General features: G+C 40.5%; 1 protein-coding gene across 1 annotated transcript in view; it reads right to left on the bottom strand.

Moving 5' to 3' along the window:
- pot1 (protection of telomeres 1 homolog) overlaps positions 1-26434 on the bottom strand; it is a 114657-nt gene that overhangs the window by 81928 nt on the left and 6295 nt on the right. Inside the window, exons 2-4 of the mRNA XM_062992292.1 lie at positions 13936-14071; positions 12262-12334; positions 10121-10221 (exon numbers count right to left, since the gene is read on the bottom strand). Coding sequence (XP_062848362.1) covers positions 10121-10221; positions 12262-12334; positions 13936-14055 — 294 coding nt within the window. The 5' untranslated portion in view covers positions 14056-14071. The remainder of the gene's footprint in view (positions 1-10120; positions 10222-12261; positions 12335-13935; positions 14072-26434) is intronic.

Here is a 26434-nt window from a genome sequence, read left to right as displayed (position 1 = left end):
TCCCAGCTGCAGTCTCAAGTGATTTGTTAATGGCCATTGTGAGTTCTTCCGTTGAAAGAGGCTTGTTGTAGTATTCGACATTTGAGGAGTAGAAATCAGGTGGTTTTTTTCCCTTGTAATTCTCTCAGCTTCTGGAGTCCTGGTAGGCAGTTTGTTGGTTTGGTTTTGAAGTGATTTATTATTCTGCAAGCATGTGCTCTACGGATTTTTAGTTTAGTTAGGTTTTCCATAATGGAGAATTTGTTGAAGACTTTTTCTATTTTCTTTCTGTCTCTAGTGCCAATTTTGCATTTAGCTGAACCAAGGACGGGGAGTTTTCTGGGTTTTTGATGTGTTTTTGAGACAGATTGTTGTGCTAACTCTATGATTGTGTCTTTAAACCATTCCATGGGCACTGTTTTTCCTAAGATTTGGCACAATTTGCTGTCAGTTGCTGAGTTGACATTTTTTGTGTGGCCTGATGTGTGATGGTTTTGTCAGGGTCGCTACTGTTGGGAAATTATTGCTACCACACAGGTCATCCAGAACCTTTCAGGTTATGTTGAGGAGGATTTCTGGGGCGCAGTGTCTTAGGTGCAGATATGTATTGGATCTGTGTTTAATAGACAAAGGTCTCTTGCATTTATGAAATCCTTTATGGTTTTACCTTTTAGGTTTGTTCTGTTGCTTCCCTAGAACATGTAAAGCCTCCCTTAACATGCATCTCCTATAAGAATGTATGGGGAACGGAATTGGTTTGTTTTCAATTTCTTGGAGGGTAATATGGGTGTAAGTAAATAAAACAGGAAGTTAGGGGCCGCTCAGGTGGCGCAGCGGTAAAAACACATGCTGACACCAGAGCTGGGATCTCGAATATATCATATCGAGTCTCAGCTCTGTCTGCCGGCTGGGCTGAGAAACCACATGAACAACGATTGGCCTGTTGTTCAGATAGGGGTGGGATAAAGCCAGATAGGGCCCCTTTCATAACTAATGAAATTACGACCTCTGCTGGCTGATTGATGGCGCCTGCACAGAGACAGGAAAATAGTGCAGTCAGGGTGTGTCTCTCCGTACACAGTGCTGATCCGCACTGCACTCGACAAAGTGTAGGTGACAAAATGCATACGGCTGCTGCCCACGTGTCAGAGAGGGCGTGAATTAGCTTCGTTCTCCTCAATCAGAGCGGGGATCGGCATTGGTGGAGAGGGAGCATGACGCAAACGGGCAATTGGACGCGCTAAAAGAGAGAAAAAGGGGAGAAATTGCATAAACTAAAAAATATATATATACAGTGTATCACAAAAGTGAGTACACCCCTCACATTTCTGCAGATATTTAAGTATATCTTTTCATGGGACAACACTGACAAAATGACACTTTGACACAATGAAAAGTAGTCTGTGTGCAGCTTATATAACAGTGTAAATTTATTCTTCCCTCAAAATAACTCAATATACAGCCATTAATGTCTAAACCACCGGCAACAAAAGTGAGTACACCCCTAAGAGACTACACCCCTAAATGTCCAAATTGAGCACTGCTTGTCATTTTCCCTCCAAAATGTCATGTGATTTGTTAGTGTTACTAGGTCTCAGGTGTGCATAGGCAGCAGGTGTGTTCAATTTAGTAGTACAGCTCTCACACTCTCTCATACTGGTCACTGAAAGTTCCAACATGGCACCTCATGGCAAAGAACTCTCTGAGGATCCTAAAAGACGAATTGTTGCGCTACATGAAGATGGCCAAGGCTACAAGAAGATTGCCAACACCCTGAAACTGGGCTGCAGCACAGTGGCCAAGATCATCCAGCGTTTTAAAAGAGCAGGGTCCACTCAGAACAGACCTCGCGTTGGTCGTCCAAAGAAGCTGAGTGCACGTGCTCAGCGTCACATCCAACTGCTGTCTTTGAAAGATAGGCGCAGGAGTGCTGTCAGCATTGCTGCAGAGATTGAAAAGGTGGGGGGTCAGCCTGTCAGTGCTCAGACCATACGCCGCACACTACATCAAATTGGTCTGCATGGCTGTCACCTCAGAAGGAAGCCTCTTCTGAAGTCTCTACACAAGAAAGCCTGCAAACAGTTTGCTGAAGACATGTCAACAAAGGACATGGATTACTGGAACCATGTCCTATGGTCTGATGAGACCAAGATTAATTTGTTTGGTTCAGATGGTCTTAAGCATGTGTGGCGGCAATCAGGTGAGGAGTACAAAGATAAGTGTGTCATGCCTACAGTCAAGCATGGTGGTGGGAATGCCATGGTCTGGGGCTGCATGAGTGCAGCAGGTGTTGGGGAGTTACATTTCATTGAGGGACACATGAACTCCAATATGTACTGTGAAATACTGAAGCAGAGCATGATCCCCTCCCTCCGGAAACTGGGTCGCAGGGCAGTGTTCCAGCATGATAATGACCCCAAACACACCTCTAAGACGACCACTGCTTTATTGAAGAGGCTGAGGGTAAAGGTGATGGACTGGCCAAGCATGTCTCCAGACCTAAACCCAATAGAACATCTTTGGGGCATCCTCAAGCGGAAGGTGGAGGAGCGCAAAGTCTCGAATATCCGCCAGCTCCGTGATGTCGTCATGGAGGAGTGGAAAAGCATTCCAGTGGCAACCTGTGAAGCTCTGGTAAACTCCATGCCCAGGAGAGTTAAGGCAGTTCTGGGAAATAATGATGGCCACACAAAATATTGACACTTCAGGAACTTTCAATAAGGGGTGTACTCACTTTTGTTGCCGGTGGTTTAGACATTAATGGCTGTATATTGAGTTATTTTGAGGGAAGAATAAATTTACACTGTTATATAAGCTGCACACAGACTACTTTTCATTGTGTCAAAGTGTCATTTTGTCAGTGTTGTCCCAGAAATGGGACAACACTGTTGTCCCAGAAATGTGAGGGGTGTACTCACTTTTGTGATACACTGTATATATACAGTGTATCACAAAAGTGAGTACACCCCTCACATTTCTGCAAATATTTTATTATATCTTTTCATGGGACAACACTATAGACATGAAACTTGGATATAACTTAAAGTACTCAGTGTACAACTTGTATAGCAGTGTAGATTTACTGTCTTCTGAAAATAACTCAACACACAGCCATTAATGTCTAAATAGCTGGCAACATAAGTGAGTACACCCCACAGTGAACATGTCCAAATTGTGCCCAAAGTGTCAATATTTTGTGTGACCACCATTATTATCCAGCACTGCCTTAACCCTCCTGGGCATGGAATTCACCAGAGCTGCACAGGTTGCTACTGGAATCCTCTTCCACTCCTCCATGATGACATCACATCATGATGACATCACAGGATGTTAGACACCTTGAACTCCTCCACCTTCCACTTGAGGATGCGCCACAGGTGCTCAATTGGGTTTAGTCCATCCCCTTTACCTTCAGCTTCCTCAGCAAGGCAGTTGTCATCTTGGAGGTTGTGTTTGGGGTCGTTATTCTGTTTAAAAACTGCCATGAGGCCCAGTTTTCGAAGGGAGGGGATCATGCTCTGTTTCAGAATGTCACAGTACATGATGGAATTCATGCTTCCCTCAATGAACTGCAGCTCCCCAGTGCCAGCAACACTCATGCAGCCCAAGACCATGATGCTACCACCACCATGCTTGACTGTAGGCAAGATACAGTTGTCTTGGTACTTCTCAACAGGGCGCCGCTACACATGCTGGACACCATCTGAGCCAAACAAGTTTATCTTGATGTCGTCAGACCACAGGGCATTCCAGTAATCCATGTTCTTGGACTGCTTGTCTTCAGCAAACTGTTTGCGGGCTTTCTTGTGCGTCAGCTTCCTTCTGGGATGACGACCATGCAGACCGAGTTGATGCAGTGTGCGGCGTATGGTCTGAGCACTGACAGGCTGACCTCCCACGTCTTCAACCTCTGCAGCAATGCTGGCAGCACTCATGTGTCTATAGTGTATCACAAAAGTGAGTACACCCCTCACATTTCTGCAAATATTTCATTATATCTTTTCATGGGACAACACTATAGACATGAAACTTGGATATAATTTAGAGTAGTCAGTGTACAGCTTGTATAGCAGTGTAGATTTACTGTCTTCTGAAAATAACTCAACACACAGCCATTAATGTCTAAATGGCTGGCAACATAAGTGAGTACACCCCACAGTGAACATGTCCAAATTGTGCCCAAATGTGTCGTTGTCCCTCCCTGGTGTCATGTGTCAAGGTCCCAGGTGTAAATGGGGAGCAGGGCTGTTAAATTTGGTGTTTTGGGTACAATTCTCTCATACTGGCCACTGGATATTCAACATGGCACCTCATGGCAAAGAACTCTCTGAGGATGTGAGAAATAGAATTGTTGCTCTCCACAAAGATGGCCTAGGCTATAAGAAGATTGCTAACACCCTGAAACTGACCTACAGCATGGTGGCCAAGGTCATACAGCGGTTTTCCAGGACAGGTTCCACTCGGAACAGGCTTCGCCAGGGTCGACCAAAGAAGTTGAGTCCACGTGTTCGGCGTCATATCCAGAGGTTGGCTTTAAAAAATAGACACATGAGTGCTGCCAGCATTGCTGCAGAGGTTGAAGACGTGGGAGGTCAGCCTGTCAGTGCTCAGACCATACGCCGCACACTGCATCAACTCGGTCTGCATGGTCGTCATCCCAGAAGGAAGCTGACGCACAAGAAAGCCAGCAAACAGTTTGCTGAAGACAAGCAGTCCAAGAACATGGATTACTGGAATGCCCTGTGGTCTGACGAGACCAAGATAAACTTGTTTGGCTCAGATGGTGTCCAGCATGTGTGGCGGCGCCCTGGTGAGAAGTACCAAGACAACTGTATCTTGCCTACAGTTAAGCATGGTGGTGGTAGCATCATGGTCTTGGGCTGCATGAGTGCTGCTGGCACTGGGGAGCTGCAGTTCATTGAGGGAAACATGAATTCCAACATGTACTGTGACATTCTGAAACAGAGCATGATCCCCTCCCTTCGAAAACTGGGCCTCATGGCAGTTTTACAACAGGATAACGACCCCAAACACAACCTCCAAGATGACAACTGCCTTGCTGAGGAAGCTGAAGGTAAAGGTGATGGACTAAACCCAATTGAGCACCTGTGGCGCATCCTCAAGTGGAAGGTGGAGGAGTTCAAGGTGTCTAACATCCACCAGCTCCGTGATGTCATCATGGAGGTGTGGAAGAGGATTCCAGTAGCAACCTGTGCAGCTCTGGTGAATTCCATGCCCAAGAGGGTTAAGGCAGTGCTGGATAATAATGGTGGTCACACAAAATATTGACACTTTGGGCACAATTTGGACATGTTCACTGTGGGGTGTACTCACTTATGTTGCCAGCCATTTAGACATTAATGGCTGTGTGTTGAGTTATTTTCAGAAGACAGTAAATCTACACTGCTATACAAGTTGTACACTGACTACTCTAAGTTATATCCAAGTTTTATTTCTATAGTGTTGTCCCATGAAAAGATATAATAAAATATTTGCAGAAATGTGAGGGGTGTACTCACTTTTGTGATACACTGTATATATTTTTTTTTTTTAGTTTATGCAATTTCTCCCCTTTTTCTCTCTTTTAGCGCGTCCAATATATATATACAGGGGTTGGACAATGAAACTGAAACACCTGGTTTTAGACCACAATAATTTATTAGTATGGTGTAGGGCCTCCTTTTGCGGAGGAAAACGTTTCCTGACTCGCTTCTCCAAAACACCCCAAAGTGGCTCAATAATATTTAGATCTGGTGACTGTGCAGGCCATGGGAGATGTTCAACTTCACTTTCATGTTCATCAAACCAATCTTTCACCAGTCTTGCTGTGTGTATTGGTGCATTGTCATCCTGATACACAGCACCGCCTTCAGGATACAATGTTTGAACCATTGGATGCACATGGTCCTCCAGAATGGTTCGGTAGTCCTTGGCAGTGACGCGCCCATCTAGCACAAGTATTGGGCCAAGGGAATGCCATGATATGGCAGCCCAAACCATCACTGATCCACCCCCATGCTTCACTCTGGGCATGCAACAGTCTGGGTGGTACGCTTCTTTGGGGCTTCTCCACACCGTAACTCTCCCGGATGTGGGGAAAACAGTAAAGGTGGACTCATCAGAGAACAATACATGTTTCACATTGTCCACAGCCCAAGATTTGCGCTCCTTGCACCATTGAACCCGACGTTTGGCATTGGCACGAGTGACCAAAGGTTTGGCTATAGCAGCCCGGCCGTGTATATTGACCCTGTGGAGCTCCCGACGGACAGTTCTGGTGGAAACAGGAGAGTTGAGGTGCACATTTAATTCTGCCGTGATTTGGGCAGCCGTGGTTTTATGTTTTTTGGATACAATCCGGGTTAGCACCCGAACATCCCTTTCAGACAGCTTCCTCTTGCGTCCACAGTTAATCCTGTTGGATGTGGTTTGTCCTTCTTGGTGGTATGCTGACATTACCCTGGATACCGTGGCTCTTGATACATCACAAAGACTTGCTGTCTTGGTCACAGATGCGCCAGCAAGACGTGCACCAACAATTTGTCCTCTTTTGAACTCTGGTATGTCACCCATAATGTTGTGTGCATTGCAATATTTTGAGCAAAACTGTGCTCTTACCCTGCTAATTGAACCTTCACACTCTGCTCTTACTGGTGCAATGTGCAATTAATGAAGATTGGCCACCAGACTGGTCCAATTTAGCCATTAAACCTCCCACACTAAAATGACAGGTGTTTCAGTTTCATTGTCCAACCCCTGTATATATATATATATATATATATGTATATATATATATATATATATATATATATATATATATATATATATATATATATATATATATATATATATATTAGGGCTGTCGAAGTTAACGCGATAATAACGCATTAACGCAATCTCAATTTAACGAGATAAAAAAAAATAGTGCCGTTAACGCACTAATTACATTACGAGATTTTTTCACTTCTAAAACTAAAGCAATTCATTTTTCACGCACGGGAGACAGATTGAATTATTCTCACTGACCACACTCACACGCACGTTTAATGTTCTTTAGTTCCGTTTGACAAAAAAAACCCTTAAAAATAGAGCTAACAGCGAAGATAAACCGGTTACAAAAGCAGCGACCGCTGTTTGTGTTCAATTCTCTGTTCACAGTGTCGATACAAGTGATTCAGGAATCGATTCATTGTAAGCGCAGCGTAAGTTTCTTTTCTCAGTCATCTCTCCGTGTTTACTGTTATGATGAATGATGCGGTTGTAAATAAACACCAAATACTACAGAACATTTTGTGTGACTCGCTTACCTTATAAAGCTCAGGCTTAATTATACTGGTTATTACCACAGAGCGGGAGTCGACTCAGAGTCGTTTACGATTTACCGAGGTGAACCACGAACGTGCTGATAGAATCGGCTCAGATGGGATCGGACTGTATTATCTTTTTAAAGTAAATATTTCAATCAGCAGAATCGCATCGCATGTATGCACAACGTTAATTACGTGCGTTTATTAATGAACGTTTACGTTAGCTTGTCAGAAGCTTTCTCAATAATGTCTGTGCGGTGTTTTTTTTTTTTTTTACAATTAGTGATGGCAACCCAAGCAACTGTTCCACTGCCCTATTTTACACTAAAAACTACACTATTCCATAATGCTCCAGATTGCATCATTCTAAATAGGTATCGGCGAGTACAAAAATACATGTACTTGTACTCGGTTGGGAAAAAATGGTATCGATGCATCCCTAGTGAAAACACACTCACTTCGTGTAGAAACGTCCATCAAACCATCGTCACGATACAACCACAGAAAAGTCTGTTACAATAACCGCGCATCTGACATATATACGAAGTCAAGGTTCTCTGCTAGATAGTATTACTGCCTAATATGTGAGTGAATAAAACTCCCTTACAGTTTTCTCTTGTCCCAGCAGTTTTTAACATAAGTACATTTAGCATAAATATGTTCACCATTTTAATTGTAACATTTCACTTAAAATCCTTGTTTTCTATAACATTTACACAGATTTTTTTTAATGCGATTAATCGCGATTAACTATGTAAAATTCTGAGATTAATCGCGATTAAAAATTTTAATCGTTTGACAGCCCTAATATATATATATATATATATATATATATATATATATATATATATATATATATATATATATAAAAAACAGAACGTTAGGGGCATGTAAAGTATCACAGGAATAGCTGACAATTGGATGTTAGATTAAATTGGAATTTGCCTGTGGATGATATCAGGTCGAATGAAGATAGAGGTTCCCCCATATTGGGCATTATGAGGGTGGAGCGTATGTGCCTTCGAGGTTTATTGGGTTACGTGGGTTCAGCTGGATTTCTTGGAGACAGAAGGCTACTGGATTAAATTCTGGGACTGGTTGCTGGATTTCCGGATAGTTCACTCTGAACCCCCCACATTCCACTCTATAATACTGACTCCTGTAATTATGTAAGTAAGTATGAAAACTGTTTCATTCTCCTATTTGGGGACAGGTTCTAAGTGTGTGATGTCATCCGTTCTAACATTTCTATCTTCTTGAGCCTCTTCCTTATTTTTATTGTTTACTTGGCTTGACTTTAATTGTATTTGGTGCGTTTTACAATTTTGTACTAGTTCAGGTTCTGTTGGTCTTGGTTCCCGGTTTATTTAGGTTTTGGCAGTGGCGTCTTTGATGTTTGTAAGTGTGCAGGGTTTGTCACCGCTTATCCAAGTGGTATATGTTTGGCATCCTCTGCTCACTGTAGGTTTAAACCTGACAACCTCTGCACAGATTTTCTCAAATTTAAAGCTAGAGTATTTTCAGCTATATTTTGGGTTTCTTTTTCTATGTTTCAGATTGGACAGTCTTTTGATACAGCATTGTGGTTTCCTGAACAGCCGGAGCATTTCAGTGTGATTTATTGGATCCAGGCCGCCACAGCTAGCCATTTCCCTCAAGTACCAGGATCTCTTCCTCTGTAGACATACATCACATCTCATGGCTTATGAACAGCATGAGAAGATGAGGACCTATACTACTCCAGGAAGGAGAAAAGCTTGGTTTAAAGAAACTCCAGCAGCCTACACAGAGTCCTGACTTCAGCACCACTGAACAGCTTTGGAATGAACTAGAACGTCAACTGTGGCGTTCTTGACAAACACCAGTGCACAGCAATACAAATTCACTTTTGACTGAATGGGCACAAATTCCCACAAACATACTACAAAGCTTTGTGTGAAGCCTTCAGAAGAGTGGCTGTTGTACTAGCTGAAATTATCACATACAGGTCACTCAATTTTACTACCACTTGCTTTTTAGAAGGGATGTCCAACGATATTACGGTCAGGTGTCCAATTATACTAGAATATTATATTAGAATCCGAGCTTAACAGAAGTATGTGTGTGTGTGTGTGTGTGTGTGTCAAAGTGGGTTTGTAGTATGATGCATGATGCTTCAGTACTGGCATGAGTTAGTTAATTAATGACTTTATTCATGTCATGTACTTGTTAACATCAGAAACAATACTTTTCTACAGAGATTACAGTGTTATATCAGGTGTTTTATATTTGGTACTAGCATAAGCCTCACAGCTTTAGTCTTACACTAGCTATACACTGTGATGCTCAAGAGCATACTGAGGCAGAGCTGTTATGTGCATCTGTGTTGAGAAAATAACACAAACATTTTTAGCCTCAAATGTCACACTGACTGTTTACCCTGTTCTAAAAGAACATTCAAAAACAAAGTAAAATCTTCTCCCATGTCTATTTAAAATCTAATCAACCTGACTCCAAGTGATATCGCGACTCAGAAGAAAATGTATTTTCTAATTAACAAGGTGCAAAACCTTGTTCTTTTTAAGTCATAAAAAAAGCTCACACTGATAGGAGCGCTGACATTGATGACATCTGCAGCATATAAATGAAGTGGAAAATATTCCTTTTTCCACTTCACTGGAACAATATATTAACTTTGCTGTTAAAAATGTATAGTATGGGGTAAAATGATTGAGAGTTATAATATGTTCCTTCATTGATTCAATTAAGTTAAGGTTATAGATTATCCCAGCAGGGAACTATTTGATATCCATTGAAATTTCCTCAAAGGTTGTTTTAATAAGTTGAAGGCTTACCCCTTGACCAACAGACTGTGAGAAGTCCTTCGCCAAGGTGTCAAAAAAAATGACATTGATTGATGCATGGTGCGATCCTGAACTCTGTTGGATGTCTTCATCTGAGAAACATTGTGGAGAGAAAAGAGCAAAAAAGAGAAAGTGAGAGAAGTTTAAAAGTAAAACGTGAGTTGCATCATGAAGAAGCTTAGGGGGGAAAATGATTCAGTTTAAAGCTTCTGTAAATTCACTTAATTTATCTGAATTTACTTAAGATCTCTGCAAACATGAATGTGGCCCTAAATGATCTATTTTATTTATAATCTTTTTTCATAAATACACTTTACATAAGATAGAAGGAATCTGAAGCAATTGTTCATGTAATAAACACACAGATGCTTGGGTTGAGCCTTATATAGCTGGAAATTCATTACTATTATTCATTACCTCCAGTAAACGACAAGCAACAGGTACTGTGCGCTGATTTAAAATAATCTGTTTTTTGCACTCAGGTGGCACAGCGGGATATTCCGCTAGCACACCAGCGCTGAGATTCTGAACACCTCAGTTTGAATCTCAGCTCTGCTACCGGTTGGCTGGGCACCATCTAGCAGGCACAATTGGCAGCGCCTGCAGCAGACAAAATTGGCCATCAGGTCTGCTGGCTGGGAGAAGACCAGACTAATAAAGTGGATTAGGTTTGTTTGTTGGTCCAGAAATTGTTTCACTTTATTTTAACGCCTTCCTATTTTTATGGTGTTTAACATATGCTTTTTATATGCAAAGTGACTAACAGCTGTAACACAATACAATTAAAACCTAACTTGGTGTTGGAGAGGCGTTTGACTACTAGTCCAGTATCTTAAGCAGTAGCCACCACTGGCCTATTCTTTGTTTATGGCATGTATTCTTTGTTTATGGCAGGTTTTGAATGACAATAAAGCTGAGTCTGAGTCTGAGTATGGGTTTTAAAGATGGTCCTAACCAAGAGTATAAGAGTAAAGGTAATAATCCTAAATATATAAACATCTCGTGTCACCATTTAAAAAAAGCATAAGTCATGTGAACACAAACTGTACCATTATATTTACTTCATGTTTTATGTATTGTTTTGATCATTAACAAACCTACACATTTCAAGCAGGTAGGCTGTAGTTCAGAGTAGGATTGAGTGAGAAACACTCCATTCATTCAGTCATTCATGGATTGGCGTCCCCAGACAGCCTCTCAGACATAGCCAATCATCCCTTTATCTAGATGCCAGACCAGCAGATAGGACCACTGGGGACTGAACCCTGAATCCCAGCTGTAGTAAGCTAGCACAATTTACCGCTGTGCCACCTGAGTGCTTAGGAAAAAAATTTTAAAGGGGTAAATAAGAGAGTAAAGATGTAGATGATTCATCTGTTAAGTAATGCTTGTGCACTTATTAAATCACACATTTAATCCTGCTTTCCTAATCTTGTTGCATTGTGCACATTTTAATGACAGTAAATAAAAAGCTCACAAAAAAGGCAAATTCACCCTGGATCTTCTGTTTTCTCCTTCCTACTTATTTGAACCTGTTACCTAGAATTTATCTTTTGACTAGGGATTGCATCATGCCATCTTTGGTGGGTTTCTGATGTGGGACTAAAGAACAATTGGTACTGGCCTCAAAACACGATTTAGTACCGTTGTTTGGTTTTTATTGATTTTTATTCTCTTTTATAACTATTTTGATTATTAGAATAATAATAAACATCGTGTGTAATATGTACATACTGTCCCTAAACTGTGTGAGAAGAGACAAAAAGAACATTGTTTTTGTGTTTATGATAATTAATGTGTGACATGTATTATTACAGCATGTCCCTACTGGGTGGAAAAGTGCTATTAGGTAATAAAATAATGACAGTATCTCAGTTTTTTATACAACCATAAAGCTATTAAGCGGAAAAATAATAACCATATGTTATTACGGCAGAAAATAAGAAACTGTGACAGTTCAAGTTCATGCACTTGGTTTCAGTCTATATATTTTCTCCGAGAAACTAAAATGATTTGTGCCATCCACTATAAACCAGCATCTCCCTACAATAACCTCGGAATCAAAACCATAGCTCGAATACACCATCCTCTTCACAGCAGCCTGCATTAAGCAGCTATATTCAGAACCTCACCTTGAATAACAGCCTTAAGCAGGTGGTCCTTCTGTCGGGAAGATACAACAGGGCCCTTCTGAACCACTTTACCCTGTAAAAAAAACATGTTATACATTTACATTCAAAGCATTTAGCACAAGTGGCTTACACTTACGGGTTACAGGCCTTGTTTTGAGGTCTTGCTTAAACCAGCAACCTTCCAATCAATAGTCATGTACCTTAACCACAAGTTAAGCTATCCTCTGCAGGAAAGAAGCTATCATATTTATTTATTACATTTTTATTTTTCTCTTGGCAGCTCCTGTATTTTGGGGTCGCCACTGTGGATCAGTCTGGTCCACACACCAGATTTGGCACAATTTTTACATGGGATGGTCTTCATGATGCAACCCTCCTTATTTTATCCAGAATATGGACTGGCACTGAGAGTGCACTGACAAGTGCACCTTCCAATGGCTAGGCTGCTCAGCCATCCACCAAAAGCCAATCATGTCTGTGTAGACAACAGAATGGCTGACAGCACCACTGAGTTGCAAACCTTGGATATCAGCGGTATTGAGCTAGCATATTTTATAGATGAGCCCCGCTATCATACCTACTAATCTGCTAAACTAAACACATAGGAAAAGGTAATATATACATCGATCAGCCATAACATTAAAACCACCTCGTTTCTACACTCACTGTCCATTTTATCAGCTCCACTTACCATATAGGAGCACTTTGTACTTCTACAATTACTGAGTGCAGTCCATCTGTTTCTCTACATGCTTTGTTAGCCCCCTTTCATGTTGTTCTTCAATGGTCAGGACTCTCCAAGGACCACTACAGAGCAGGTATTAATTGGGTGGTGGATCATTCTCAGCACTGCAGTGACACTGACATGGTGGTGGTGTGTTAGTGTGTTTTGTGCTGGTATGAGTGGGTCAGACACAGCAGTGCTGATGGAGTTTTTAAACACCTCACTGTCACTGCTGGACTGAGAATAGTCCACCAACCAAAAATATATCCAGCCAACAGCGCCCCGTGGGCAGTGTCCTGTGACCACTGATGAAAGTCTAGAAGACGACCAACTCAAACATCAGCAATAGATGAGCGATCGTCTCTGACTTTACATCTACAAGGTGGACCAACTAGGTAGGAGTGTCTAATAGAGTGGACAGTGAGTGGACACGGTATTTAAAAACTCCGCAAGCGCTGCTGTGTCTGATCCACTCATACCAGCACAACACACACTAACACACCACCACCATGTCATTGTCACTGCAGTGCTGAGAATGATCCACCACCTAAATAATACTCTGTGGTGGTCCTGTGGAGGTTCTGACCATTGAAGAACAGGGTGAAAGCAGGCTAAAAAGGTATGTAGAGAAACAGATGGACTACAGTCAGTAATTGTAGAACTACAAAGTGCTTCTATATGGTAAGTGGAGCTGATAAAATGGGCAGTAAGTGTAGAAACAAGGAGGTGGTTTTAATGTTATGGCTGATCAGTGTATATGTCAGTTTTTGCTGAAGAATGTGTCTAAAGTTTAGTTGTACCTCCAAATTTAACAAAACATGGAATTTTACCAGGGATGTCCAAACCATTTGGGCAAGCAAGGTGCAGTCAAACAACTATTTGTTACTAGCTAATCAGTTTAAATACAAAGTTAGATACATTGAATGAGTAAAAGAATGGCCATCTGAAACCTTTATACTACTGTGAACACAGTCAGATGCAAGTGTGATGTTTGGTATGAAGATCCGCTGGAGGTGTGGAGGAACTTTTGAATCCAAATCAGAAACATCTTTCACTTTGTGGACAGGCATGCCTCACTGCCCTTATCTGTAAATGAAAATCAAATCAGAAAACACCAGTAAATGACACTTTGTGTAATAGTAACTTTGAAAAAAGTGGAAAAACAAATGAAAAAAGTTAGTCTAATAACAAATACAAAAAAAGGCAGTACATACAATAGGTCTTTTTTATTAGAATACTTTCAAGCTTAAAGTAAATGTAAATTAAAAATATATATTTTAAATTCAGCAGGCAGCTGTTGGGCGACCAAGACTCATGAATGCCAGAGGACATAAAGTCTGTTAATTAAACAAAAGTGTCATTTTAATGCTGGTGAAAATGTAAATGTATCACAACACAAGGTGCATTAAGGCCCTTTGTGTATGGTGCTGTGTAGTCACAGAACAGTCAAAGTGCCCATGCTAATTCCTGTCTACTGGCAAAATCATCTACAATGGATAAGTGGACAGTGGAGCACTAAATAAAGATGAATTCTGTTTTCTCCAAGATCATGTGGCAGCTGGGAACATAATTTCCCTGTGGAAGAGTTGGTACCAAGCTGCACTGCAAGACAAGCCACCTTGCAACATACAGAAGTTGAAGGACCCACTGGTAATGTCCTAGTATTATAGAACTCCTTCTGATGTCTTGTGGAGTGCATGTCTCTGCAGGTTAGAGTATAGACAGCAAAGCCCTATTGTTTTGGCTAATCAATGAGTCTATATGTACAGTACACGTAATATAAAAACTAACACACAAATTTTAAACCATTTGGTTAGCACTAGTTAAACTTAAAATACTTAGGCTTTGTTTTATGCATGTTGAACAACATTGCTAATTATGGATTGGTATAGTGAGTAACCACTCTATATTTAAGACGTTAAGTGTGAGTCATTTTTTGAAAATAGAAGCATATATTAATAATCTGTAGAAAAAGGGATTGGATAGGCATACTTACCACACAGTATGCAAACCTCCCAATAAAAATGTTTTTTCCCCAAAATGTAGGTGTAATAAATTAGATTAATAACATCATGAGTGTCAACTCTTTTTGAGAAAGAAGTACTAACACAAAGGAAGTGAGATGTATGGGAACAATACTATATACCAGCAATTTTTTCTCCAAACATTTTCCCTTGCAAAAATTATTTAAAAAAGGTCCCTTGTACACCGACCAGGCATAACATTATGAGTTAAAGTGAATAACACTGATTATCTCTTCATCACTGCACCTGTTAGTGGGTGGGATGTATTAGGCAGCAAGTGAACATTTTATCCTCAAAGTTGATGTGTTAGAAGCAGAAAAAATGGGCAAGCATAAGGATTTAAGCCAGTTTGACAAGGACCAGATCGTAAGGACTAGACGAGGGTTAGAGCATCTCCAAAACTGCAGCTCTTGTGGGGTGTTCCTGATTTGCAGTGGTCAGTATCCATTAAATATGGTCCAAGGAAGGTACAGTGGTAAACCGGTGACAGGGTCATGGGCGGCCAAGGCTCATCAATGCACGTGGGGAGCAAAGGCTGGCCCGTGTGGTCCGAGCCAACAGACGAGCTACTGTAGCTCAAAATGCTGAAGAAGTTAATGCTGGTTCTGATAGAAAGGTGTCAGAATACACAGTGCATCACAGTTTGTTGCGTATGGGGCAGCAAAAGGGGGACCAACATAATATTAGGAAGGTGGTCATAATGTTATGCATCATCGGTGTATATTATAAAATAAAGAAAATAAGCAATAGCATATACATATATATATATACAGTATATACACACATACTGTATATATATATATACAGTGGGGCCAAAAAGTATTTAGTCAGCCACTGATTGTGCAAGTTCTCCCACTTAGAAAGATGAGAGAGGTCTGTAATTTTCATCATAGGTACACTTCAACTATGAGAGACAAAATGAGAAAAAAAAATCCAGGAAATCACATTGTAGGATTTTTTAAGAATTTATTTGTAAATTATGGTGGAAAATAAGTATTTGGTCAATAACAAAAGTTCGACTCAATACTTTGTAACATGACCTTTGTTGGCAATGACAGAGGTCAAACGTTTCCTGTAAGTCTTCACCAGGTTTGCACACACTGTAGCTGGTATTTTGGCCCATTCCTCCATGCAGATCTCCTCTAGAGCAGTGATGTTTTGGGGCTGTCGCTGGGTAACACGGACTCCACAAATTTTCTATGGGGTTGAGGTCTGGAGACTGGCTAGGCCACTCCAGGACCTTGAAATGCTTTTTATGGAGCCACTCCTTCGTTGCCCGAGCGGTGTGTTTGGGATCATTGTCATGCTGGAAGACCCAGCCACGTTCCATCTTCAATGCTCTCACTGATGGAAGGAGGTTTTGGCTTAAAATCTCACGATACATGGCCCCGTTCATTCTTCCCTTAACACGGATCAGTCGTCCTGTCCCCTTTGCAGAAAAACAGCCCCAAAGCATGATGTTTCCACCCCCATGCTTCACAGTAGGTATGGTGTTCTTGGGTTCTTCTTCTTCCTCCAAACACGACGAGTTGAGTTTTTACCAAAAAGTTCAATTTTGGTTTCATCTGACCACATGATATTCTCCCAATCCTCTTCTGGATCATCCATATGCTCTCTGGCAAACTTCAGACAGGCCTGGACATGTACTGGCTTAAGCAGGGGGACACGCCTGGCACTGCAGGATTTAAGTCCCTCTCGGCGTAGTGTGTTACTGATGGTAGCCTTTCTTACTTTGGTCCCAGCTCTCTGCAGGTCATTCATTCATGACATATACAAGTCCTGCACAGTGGTCAGAGGGATTTTAAGCCATTCTTCTTGCAGGATAGTGGCCAGGTCACTACGTGATGCTGGTGGAGGAAAACGTTTCCTGACTCGCTTCTCCAAAACACCCCAAAGTGGCTCAATAATATTTATCACCAGTCTTGCTGTGTGTATTGGTGCATTGTCATCCTGATACACGGCACCGCCATTGGATGCACATGGTCCTCCAGAATGGTTCGGTAGTCCTTGGCAGTGACGCGCCCATCTAGCACAAGTATTGGGCCAAGAGAATGCCATGATATGGCAGCCCAAACCATCACTGATCCACCCCCATGCTTCACTCTGGGCATGCAACAGTCTGGGTGGTACGCTTCTTTGGGGCTTCTCCACACCGTAACTCTCCCGGATGTGGGGAAAACAGTAAAGGTGGACTCATCAGAGAACAATACATGTTTCACATTGTCCACAGCCCAAGATTTGCGCTCCTTGCACCATTGAAACCGACGTTTGGCATTGGCACGAGTGACCAAAGGTTTGGCTATAGCAGCCCGGCCGTGTATATTGACCCTGTGGAGCTCCCGACGGACAGTTCTGGTGGAAACAGGAGAGTTGAGGTGCACATTTAATTCTGCCGTGATTTGGGCAGCCGTGGTTTTATGTTTTTTGGATACAATCCGGGTTAGCACCCGAACATCCCTTTCAGACAGCTTCCTCTTGCGTCCACAGTTAATCCTGTTGGATGTGGTTTGTCCTTCTTGGTGGTATGCTGACATTACCCTGGATACCGTGGCTCTTGATACATCACAAAGACTTGCTGTCTTGGTCACAGATGCGCCAGCAAGACGTGCACCAACAATTTGTCCTCTTTTGAACTCTGGTATGTCACCCATAATGTTGTGTGCATTGCAATATTTTGAGCAAAACTGTGCTCTTACCCTGCTAACTGAACCTTCACACTCTGCTCTTACTGGTGCAATGTGCAATTAATGAAGATTGGCCACCAGACTGGTCCAATTTAGCCATGAAACCTCCCACACTAAAATGACAGGTGTTTCAGTTATTTTGTCCAACCCCTGTATATACATATATATATACATATATATATATATATATATATACACATATATATATATATATATATACACATATATATATACACATATATATATATATATATATATATATATATATACACAGTATATAGCCACTGTGAACTTCACCAGTTAAAAGCAGGGGTAAAACATAAAAATGAGATAAAATAAAAAAATATATCTAAATGTGAACATATGATACTTTAAAATACAACCTCTGACTATTTGTATAACTTGCCTAAAAACAATGTCTACTAGAAGTCAAAGGTTTTGAATCAGTATAGGTAATTGGTTGGTTTAAGAGCATTTCTATGGCTATAGTATAAAAAGTGAACAACAAAAGATTAGGACCTCTCTAGCAGATACTGATGCTCCCACAAAACAAGAGGATTTGCAGCACAATAAAAATTGTGACATGAACAAGAGGATACAGTATGTTGTAGTACAAACGCCAAAGCTTTCAAATTAGATTAAGCATGAAGCCTGTCAATCTCTCCAAACAGACAGCCATGACCCTTTCATGTGCACGCCCGATATCAAGTGAACGGCTCTACGTGGCTCTGTCAAATATGTCACCCCCTCAAAAAACACCTTGAGGAAAAATAAAAGGTCAAGGAAGAGAGATTTAAGCCTTGTTGTGAATTCAATTCACATTGAGCAGATCCACACTCAACCTTTTTAGAACTTCTTTTTAGAACTGAGGTGATACCCCTGTACAGATGTACAGAGGAAACATTCATTCCTAATAAAACACGTCAACAACTTGCATAGCAAAATTAAAAACTCTTTGCATGCTCCAGAAAACAACAAAAAAAAGACACCTTAACAAGTTCCCTGGTCAATCGATAATTCATTGCCCTGCCGAAAGCAACTTAGTTCCCGCACTACTCTCGGGAGATGAGTGCTAATCAATGGTGACTAATTGAAAAGACGATTTGGACATGACTTTTCCTTCCTCAAACAAAAGTGTAGTTAATCATAAAGGACACTCAGATCTCACTATAAAAGATCTTCCTCAAGCAGGTAACTGTCTGATAGATCGTCCAAGTATCGTTATTATTATTATTACTTTTACTGAGCGGTATATATATATATATATATATTCAATAGCGTTTTTTACACAATACTGAAAATGACTATATTCGTTATATAGAGTATTCCTTGGATACCAGGTTACTATCGGAGTACATTTAAAACAGCACAAAAGAATCTAATTTAAAAATGACATGGGTGCATGGGTCGCTTGTGTGTTTGTTTGCTTATTTATTAGGATTTTAACATCATGTTTTACACTTTGGTTACATTCATAACAGAAACGGTAGCCACTCGTTACACAAGATTCATCAGTTCACAAATTTCAATGTCAAACACAGTCATGGACAATTTTGTATTTGACCTCACTTGCATGTTTTTGGACTGTGGGAGAAAACCGGAGAACCCGGAGGAAACCCATGCGGACACGAGGAGAACATGCGAACTCCACACAGAAAGGACCCGGACCACCGCACCTGGGGATCGAACCCAGGACCTTCTTGCTGTGAGGCGACAGTGCTACCCACTGAGCCATCATGCCGCCCCCGGTTGTGTGTAAATGGTTTGGTTTCCTCAGGGATGATGTGCAACCTAGTAAACATTTGAGCAAATTATGCAGTAAAACATTGTAACTACAGGTAGCAGCATGACAAATTTATTTCATTATCTCAAACATCTCAACGTCTGTTGAGTCAGGTGAAATATTGTGAAAAAGAACAGACGGGTAAAAGCTCTCCCTCTGTCCCTCTATCTTTTCTTATATTGCACAGTTTTTGTTATGTTTATTCATGTACAAAAACTAATTTTAAATTAAGTAGGGCCTACAAAATTGTTTTTATGTTGGAAGCAACTGACCTTGAGTTACAAGCTGTATGCTGGATGTGCAATTGACTTATGTTTATTATTATTTTAAATATAACTTATACAGTTTGATAAGTACAGTTACAATACAACATGCTCTTTTTGGTGATTATACATTGTTAAGGTTTTCATAACATCGTATATTGGCACTTTTTAAAGCATATCGTTTTTTAGTCACATGGCCCAGCTCTACTGAGCAGCATGCCTGTAAGAAGTCTTGTCTATACTCTCAATGTCTGGATAAGTTTTCTTTGGGTACTTCACTTCCCTCCAAACATTCTAAGGCTTGCAGATGGTGAACTGATTGTTCCTAATTGCTCTTAGGTGAGGGCAAGTGAGTGCATGTGTGAGTGTGTTGCCCAGCAATAGACTGACTCTCTGTTCACACTCCATTCTTTTTCTAGTTGCCAATACTACCCGGCCAATCCTTAATAACTAGGCAAGAGGTCTTGATAAATGTTTGAACAAGAAATATCTGTGTTACAACCAAATTGTAGAAGGGATGTATGAGGCGTCTGCAAAACTGTGCCAGATTGGAATCCGTTGATGAACTGGCAATTAGCAATCAAACTGGGCTTCCTTAAAATGGAAAGTGATTCAATCTAGTTAATTCGTTTGTTTTTGCATATCACTAGTACATAGCCCTTATAAATATTGCATAAACAACACCTGTCAGCTAGGCAGATACCCTTCCTGTTGCCTCTGCTGCTTTAAAATCTTAAAACATGTGGGGCTGCTGATAAGCCAGAAAGGATGTATAAACACAGCCAATAAAATATCAGACTTTAAAACCTATAAAAACCTCTGACAGTAAGGTCCAGGCCGTAAGTTAGATAAACAAAAAGCACTGAAAGAATAATTGTCAAGACCAAGCACCTCAACACGATAAAGTTGGATAGAATGTATAATTTACAAAATATATATTTTAGTAAAAGTGTCCAACTCCTCTCAATCATCAAAAGCACCTTCAATGTGCATGGAGCTGGATATTAAAGCAATGTCAATGATATTAAAGCAATGCTCATGTCTCCTCCCACACATGCGCAGTCCTAGTGGACCCCTTCTTTTCGCCCATGCACTCTGCACAGGTGCCTCTATCTGCTAATCACGGACCTTACACAGCTTCTGAAGACCCCACCCACACAGTCCAGTCATCCTGCCCCCTAGCAGACACACGGTGGCCAATTAGTCTGCTGCAGGCACTGGCAATTATGCCCCCTAGATGGCGCCCAGCCGACCGGTGGCAACACCGAGTTTCGAATTGAGGAGTTCAGAATCTTGGCGCTATGCTGTAAAAAATCCCTGTCCTACAGTGCAGCATTCCACAATAAGCAGGTCGGTTGCTTACAGGTGAGGGAATCATGATATAAAAGGAGGATCCACCAAAGGATCAGTCTGTGCAAACAATGATAGGTCGATCAAGACCTCTGTCATGGTATGGGGATGCATCAGTGCCCATTGCATGGGTGACAAGTACCACTGACACATGGGAAATTTTGTAAGTCATCAAGGAGACATCTTTTCCTAAGAAGTTCATGATTATTTTAGTAAGGCGATGCCATGTCTTGTTCTGTACACGCTACACAGAGTGGCTTTGCAGACACAGAATATGTGTGCTTGACTGGCCTGTCTGCAGCCCAGATGTGTCTCCTATCAAAATGTAAAGTGTAGCATGAGGAGGAAAATCAGACGACAATGACAACAGACTGTTGTCTCATAGCTGAAGTCTCATATCAAGCAAAACTGGAAATGCTACAATTAGTGTCCTCAGTTACCCAAACTAGGGCTGGGCGATTTTCACGATTAATTCGGTTAATTCGAATGAACGTTTTCACACGATGTTAGAATGTGACAATCGCGATTGTTTACATACTTTATATTTTAATTAAAATACCAACATGTCACGAGGCAGAAACTGACCAGACGCTCGCGGAATATAAATCAAGGAAAGTTTAATATCAAAAAGGCAAAATCAGTGTGCAAAATCAGGTAGAGTCCAAAACCAGGGGATAGACTAAAAGAGTAAACAGAAGACAACAAGGATCATACACAGTAACGGCTAGGTTCAGACATTAGCACAAACACGATCGGCAAAACTTCACAACGAGACAGACAAACATAAGAGTTTAAATAACAGAGACTGAATCAAACACAGCTGAACTGAATCGGAACTCCGAAGTCGATGAGCGCGATCAGGATTGGCTGACCGGGGACATGTGATAGTCACGTGACAGTCCGTGGGAGCATGGGAATTGTAGTTCATATTGTTAGAAGCAGAACTTAAGACCTCAATTCACCCCCCAGTCACAAGAGGACAAAATCAAAGCTGAGCCCCCCCCCCCCCCCCCCCCCCCCCCACCCCCTCCCTACTTTTTGTAGTTTTGCACTTTTCTTAATGTAAGGAGGTTCTGCTGCACATTATTTAAAATAAGAGTTGTTTGTGAGCCATTCTTATAAAGGATATAGCTGATTCAGATTTCTATTTAGTTTTAATTATTGTTAATTATTGTTATATAGTTATTGTTATAAAGTCAATCAAGGCATTTTTTAACTGATCGGAATCGGCTTTACTAAACCCGATCCTAATCCCGATCTTTTGTTTTACGTCAGCATGTCCGCTGTGTGGAAATAGTTTGAATTGGAAAGTGAAACAAGTCCAACAGTGAAGTGTAATGTCTGCAATGCGAGCGTTTCACGAGGCGGTAGTAGCAGAGCTGCGTTCATTACTGTAGAATTTTACTATTTATATGGTGTGTAAGTCAAGGATCACTCCGGTTTACAAAACAACGTAGTGATGCACTCGTTTAATAAAGAAATAAATACACGGTATATTCACATATTGTCGGGAGCAAAACACTTTATTAACTTCTTCTGTTACGGTACCAAATAGCGGACAGCTAGAGCCAAGCACGCTATTCCATGCACTATGGAAGCCCCAAAGGGTCAAAACACACTCACTTCGCATAGAAACGTCCATCAAACCATTGTCACAATACAAGCACTTTAAGAACTGGCTTTACTTCATAACAAAAGAGCCTTTCCATTTTATTTTGGTATTCAGGTTTTACTGTAATGCTTTTAAGCAACTTTTTTTCTTATATTCAAGTTAAGCTGCTACACAGATTTCTGTTCATTTTTAGTGTATCACTGCATTAAACAGATTTTTTTTCTTCGAATGTAAAGTTTAAAGTAAAACTGTAATTATCTCACTCATTATGATTGATTTTGTAAAAATACAAAACATTAAGCCAATAGCTTGGATGCAGCATTTTTCCCTTCAGCACTGTACAGTAAAGCTATTTAGTTGTTAAACATATACACTGGATTAATTTGAATAACTGTAATGTACTTGAAGTGTGCACTGTGTGAACAGTATTATCCAGTTCTTATCTAGACAATATCTAGAAAATACAAGTATCGGTTTGAGACTCGGTATCGGATCGGGATCAAAATTAATAATCGGGATCGGTATCGGGAACAAAAAAACGTGATCGGGATATCCCTACACAATACTAATGTTTTAACTTAGGAAGAGTTCAGAAATCAATATTCAGAGAAATAAACCTGATTATCAATCACAGTTTCATGCATCTCGGCATGCTCTTCACCTTTCTGATATGTCTTTCACTTTTCTATTGGTGACTTTATGCCACTCCTGGCACAAATGTTCAAGCAGCTTGGCTTTGTTTGATGACCATCTTCCTTTTGGTCACATTCCAGAGGTTTTTCAGTGGAGTTCATACACAGAGACAAATCTGCCAGATTTCAGACTTGCTGAAACACCTCCAGATCATCACTGATCCTTCATCAAATTTCACAGCGGGTGCGAGACACTGTGGATTGTAGGTCCCTCCGGATCTTCATCTAACTATTAGAAGGCCCGGTGTTGGGCTAAGCCGAAAATTTACACATAAGAGAGAATGACCTTACTCCAGTCCTCAATGGTCCTTTGGTGATCTTTTTCTAGCTTTTCACAACTTTAATCCTGCTCCTAAGAGCCTTTTTTTTTTTAAATGTCCTCACCATGCCCTTTACCCCTGCTGCCCGTTCTCATTCTATTTGTAGTCACTTACAGTTGTTGAGTCACATTTGATTGAGTCAGTGGCCATCTCTGTCAGTGTCGAGTCATTTTCGCCTTCTGGGGGTCAACAGCTTTTTGTGTACAAAGAACATTGCCTTACATTGTTCTTAGAAGCCATCATTCGGATGGAAGCAACCTGATGCTCCATTTACCAGTAATGCCAGAATTTTAATCGTCTTTTCCTCACTCCAAATTTTTCCTACATGATCAATAGTTTTTTTTTATTCAAGTTCTCCACTTATGAGCTACTACTAACACACAGCTGGTCCTACTGCAAGAGAGTAGTGGCACCCACAACTGTAGTTTCTATACTTTTCCCCAGTTAATGAGACTTGGTTCAGTTGATTATTTAATGAGTTCTTTATGAAGTAGAACGACCTATGCCTGTGTTGGAATTTAACAGACACTGGAACTGAATGGCTGCCATAAATGTACAGATGCTGATTTATGAAAATAGTGGTGACTTAATTTCTTCCAGAGCTCTGTGTGCGTGAATTGTAACTCACTAGATTCTATCAATTTTAACAGGCATATAAAACCTGAGAAAACAAACAAGTAATTATCAGTTAAAAAAAAAAAAGAAGGAAAACTTCCAACGTTATTTATCTCTGAGAGGGGCACATTAGCTACTGTTACATGAATTAACTGAAATAGAGCTCATGAATATTCCTATGCCCCTCTCTTCAGCTAGTAATTGAAGGCTTCAGAGTGGAACACAAAAGGAAATAGACCAAAACAGAGTGAATTAGATATTATTGTTCAAAACAAGTGATTTGAAAAAAGGGAAAAAATGAAGGCATAATTAGTGTGATGAATTCACTGTTGTAGAGCTCCACTTCAAACAAAGATCAATTAGCCTGGGTTCTAGACAAAAGATTCATGATCTGTTATCATACAGCATCCATGCAAAGAAGAGGATATTTGACTGTGAATTTTAGTATGGCATGAAAGGTCAATTGAAAGAAAATGGGAATAAGATTCAGTACAAATACAATGCATAATGAATTTTACTTAAAAACTGGGCACAGTCAGAGTTTTCTCCAAAACTGCCATGAAGCTATTTCCCACTTTTATGTTGCATCACCGATGTGTTGCTTCAGTTCACGTCATCTTAAATGCAGCCTTTAATTTGAGCGAGTCGACTAAACAAGGCTAAAAACAGTAAAAAGCTTCAGGGAGTAAACGCGATGCTCCAGCAGTTTTATGCCAGTCACAACAGTTAATGTCAGAGGAGATTCTCCTTAGGCTCAGATGCTTCTCTCATCACATGCCTGAGTGAACACTGGGATAAGATGAGATCATGGCAGCTGTCCTGTTTAAGCCTCAACCACACAGATCTGCCAAGAACTGAGTAACAAAAGGATGACTGAAAAGAGACGTCCACCCAAGATGCTTCCTGTGTTTATTTATACTGAAACATGCTATGCTAAGCGTGTTTGCTCCTAGGCCTGACATGACATTGTAGTCTAGCGGTTAGGATTTTTCTGTGTTTCTGCTAGGGAGGTAAATTTATTATTTTATTAGGATTTTAACGTCATGTTTTACACACTTTGATTACATTCATGACAAAACAGGTAATTACTCATTACACAAGGTTCATCAGTTCACAAGTTGTCGAACACAGCCATGGACAATTTAGTATCTCCAGTTCACCTCACTTGCATGTTTTTGGACTGTGGAAGGAAACCGGAGCCCCTCGGAGAAAACCCAGACTGACACGGGGAGAACATGCAAACTCCACACAGAAAGGACCCAGACTGCTCCGCCTGCGGATCAAACCCAGTACCTTCTTGCTGTGAAGTGACAGTGACTAAGGAGGTAAGTAAATACCAGATTAATTAATGATCCAGAAATGTAGTGCTGCTATGATGCCAAATTTTGGCGTTTGACATGATACCAGAATAAAGATCAGGATATGTTCCAATATCATAAAAATAGGGATGAAAATGTTGCCAATTTCGTATCACAAATAGCAGACCGCCATAAATCGACAGTTAATTATCAACCAACAAATTTATAGTGTCCCATCAAAATGTAAAACACATCACTGAGCTTCTTATCAACACAGCTTTAAACTGTATTAAATAAATAACAGTGTAACATAGTAAACATGACAGTAATGTAACATGGACATAAATACAGTGAGCAGAACCAGTTCAGCTTTTAAAATATAGATTTAAAATGACAGCTGGTAGCAAACAGTTCCTTCCATGAGGGTAAACCTCAAATCAGGTTTGAACACTGTTCGTTTAAATAAAGCGTCAGCTGTTAAATCTTTTTAACCAACAGCATTAATCAAACAATTACTTCTTTGTAAGTTACGAGTTAAAAATTATTTACATTTACTCTGTTTGAAATAGTCTAATGTGATGAAACAGTATTAATGGAACATATAAGTATTCATTCTTGTATATAAAAGGAACAATCACTGAACGCCAGTAATATTTAAAAAAGAAAATGTTCGTATTATTTGGTAAATTATATGTAAATAAGTGTGAGGGCAGTAAACAAAACCAGTTTAACAAAGGGCAGTTGTAGCCTAGCGTTAAGGTCCTGGACTAGTAATCAAAAGGTCGCTGGTTCAAGCCCCATCACTGCC

This window comes from Trichomycterus rosablanca, chromosome 1 (assembly GCF_030014385.1).
Source record: "Trichomycterus rosablanca isolate fTriRos1 chromosome 1, fTriRos1.hap1, whole genome shotgun sequence".
Lineage (NCBI taxonomy): Eukaryota > Metazoa > Chordata > Actinopteri > Siluriformes > Trichomycteridae > Trichomycterus > Trichomycterus rosablanca.
Note: the sequence above shows the minus strand (reverse complement) of the source record. Positions and strands in the feature narration are given on the sequence as shown.